Source organism: Octopus bimaculoides, chromosome 19 (genome assembly GCF_001194135.2).
Source record: "Octopus bimaculoides isolate UCB-OBI-ISO-001 chromosome 19, ASM119413v2, whole genome shotgun sequence".
Lineage (NCBI taxonomy): Eukaryota > Metazoa > Mollusca > Cephalopoda > Octopoda > Octopodidae > Octopus > Octopus bimaculoides.
In genome coordinates this window covers 8,440,534-8,442,016 of record NC_068999.1, presented here as the reverse complement: position 1 = coordinate 8,442,016, position 1,483 = coordinate 8,440,534, and the positions used below count along the sequence as shown (strand labels likewise).

The following is a 1,483-nucleotide window of genomic DNA, read 5'->3' as shown; positions in this document are numbered from 1 at the left end:
TTGATTTCTCTTAGATTCTTCAGCTGACTGATTTCCTCAGGCAGGTCAGTCATACAATTATTCCTGAAAGAAGATGGTAAAAACATTATTTACATTTGACGGATATTTGTCCCCATCTTGTTTGTTGTTAACACAACGTTTCGGCTGATATACCCTCCACGGGTAAATGGCGTAGTGGTGAAGAGTGCGGGCTACTAACCCCAAGATTCCAAGTTCGATTCCAGGCAGTGACCCGAATAATAATAATAATAATAATAATAATAATAATGATAACAATAATATCAAAAAATTACTTTAGGAATGAGAACCCAGGTTCGAAATTTCCCCAAGACTCCCAATGAAGGCTGGAGGTTATATCAGCCGAAACGTTGTGTTAACCACAAACAAGATGAGGACAAATTCCTGTCAAATGTAAATAATGTACATAATTCCTCATTTCTTCAATATAGAACAGTATAGATATACCTACCGAACATCAAGGTATGTTAAATGAACCATTTTGCCAATGTCAGCAGGTAGACAAGTCAGTTTGTTAAATCCCATGTGAAGTTCAGATAAGGATTCAATTAACTTGAAGACTCTAAAATGACAGTTTTAAAAATAACAATAATAATGATTTCAAATTTTGGCACAAAGCCAGCAATTTTTTTTGCAGGGATGGGGGTTAAATTGATAACATTGACCACCCGGTGATTAACTGATAGTTATTTTATTGACCCAGGATGAAAGGCAAAATCAACCTTGGTGGAATTTGAACCCAGAACATAAAGACGGACGAAATGCTGCCAAGCATTTTGCCTGGCATGCTAATGATTCTGCCAGCTCACCACATTAATAATAATAATAATAATAATAATAATAATAATGATTTTATGATTCAGTGCAACCATGGGATAGAGAATAGGAAGTCAGACATAGTCTTAATTGAGAAAGAAAACATAGCTTGCCCAGCTGGCAACAAGGTATGCGATAAGGAAGAAAGAAAAGTCGAGAGATATGATAGGTTAGCTTGGGAAGTTAAGCAGTTGTGGTTAATGAAAAAGGTAGCAGTAGTACCAAAAATTGTCGGAGCCCTGGGAACAGTGAGCAAAAAATCTCAAGAAGTATATGGAGGGACTCTATATTTCACAGAATCCTGGAAACTGGCCTTGTGAGCCTAGGGCTCAGTAATGACCTTTGACCCTTTTTAAAAGCTGCCCTTTTATGCTTTTATTAAGAATAAAGGGAAACAATTTCAGTACTTTTAATTTCTATGAAAAATTATTATTCACCACCCAACTGGTCTGTCACAGGTTTACTGATATTTGCCACCAGAGTGAACTGAATCAGTGTGGAATGAAGTGTTTTGCTTAAGAACACAGACACACACAGAGTTTCCCATGAAAACATGTCTGGCCATGGAGAGATATTAAGTTGCTTGGAAACAAGTGAGGATTGGCAACAGAAGAGGGGCATCCAGCCATAGAAATTCTGCCTGAACAAA

General features: G+C 37.1%; 1 protein-coding gene across 1 annotated transcript in view; it reads right to left on the bottom strand.

The window, feature by feature from the left end:
- The window catches only part of LOC106879793 (leucine-rich repeat-containing protein 40), a gene marked incomplete at its 5' end in the record, with an annotated part of 16,977 nt that overhangs the window by 2,099 nt on the left and 13,395 nt on the right, over window positions 1-1,483 (bottom strand). The window contains 2 exons of the mRNA XM_052974892.1: window positions 1-63; window positions 470-580. Coding sequence (XP_052830852.1) covers window positions 1-63; window positions 470-580 — 174 coding nt within the window. The remainder of the gene's footprint in view (window positions 64-469; window positions 581-1,483) is intronic.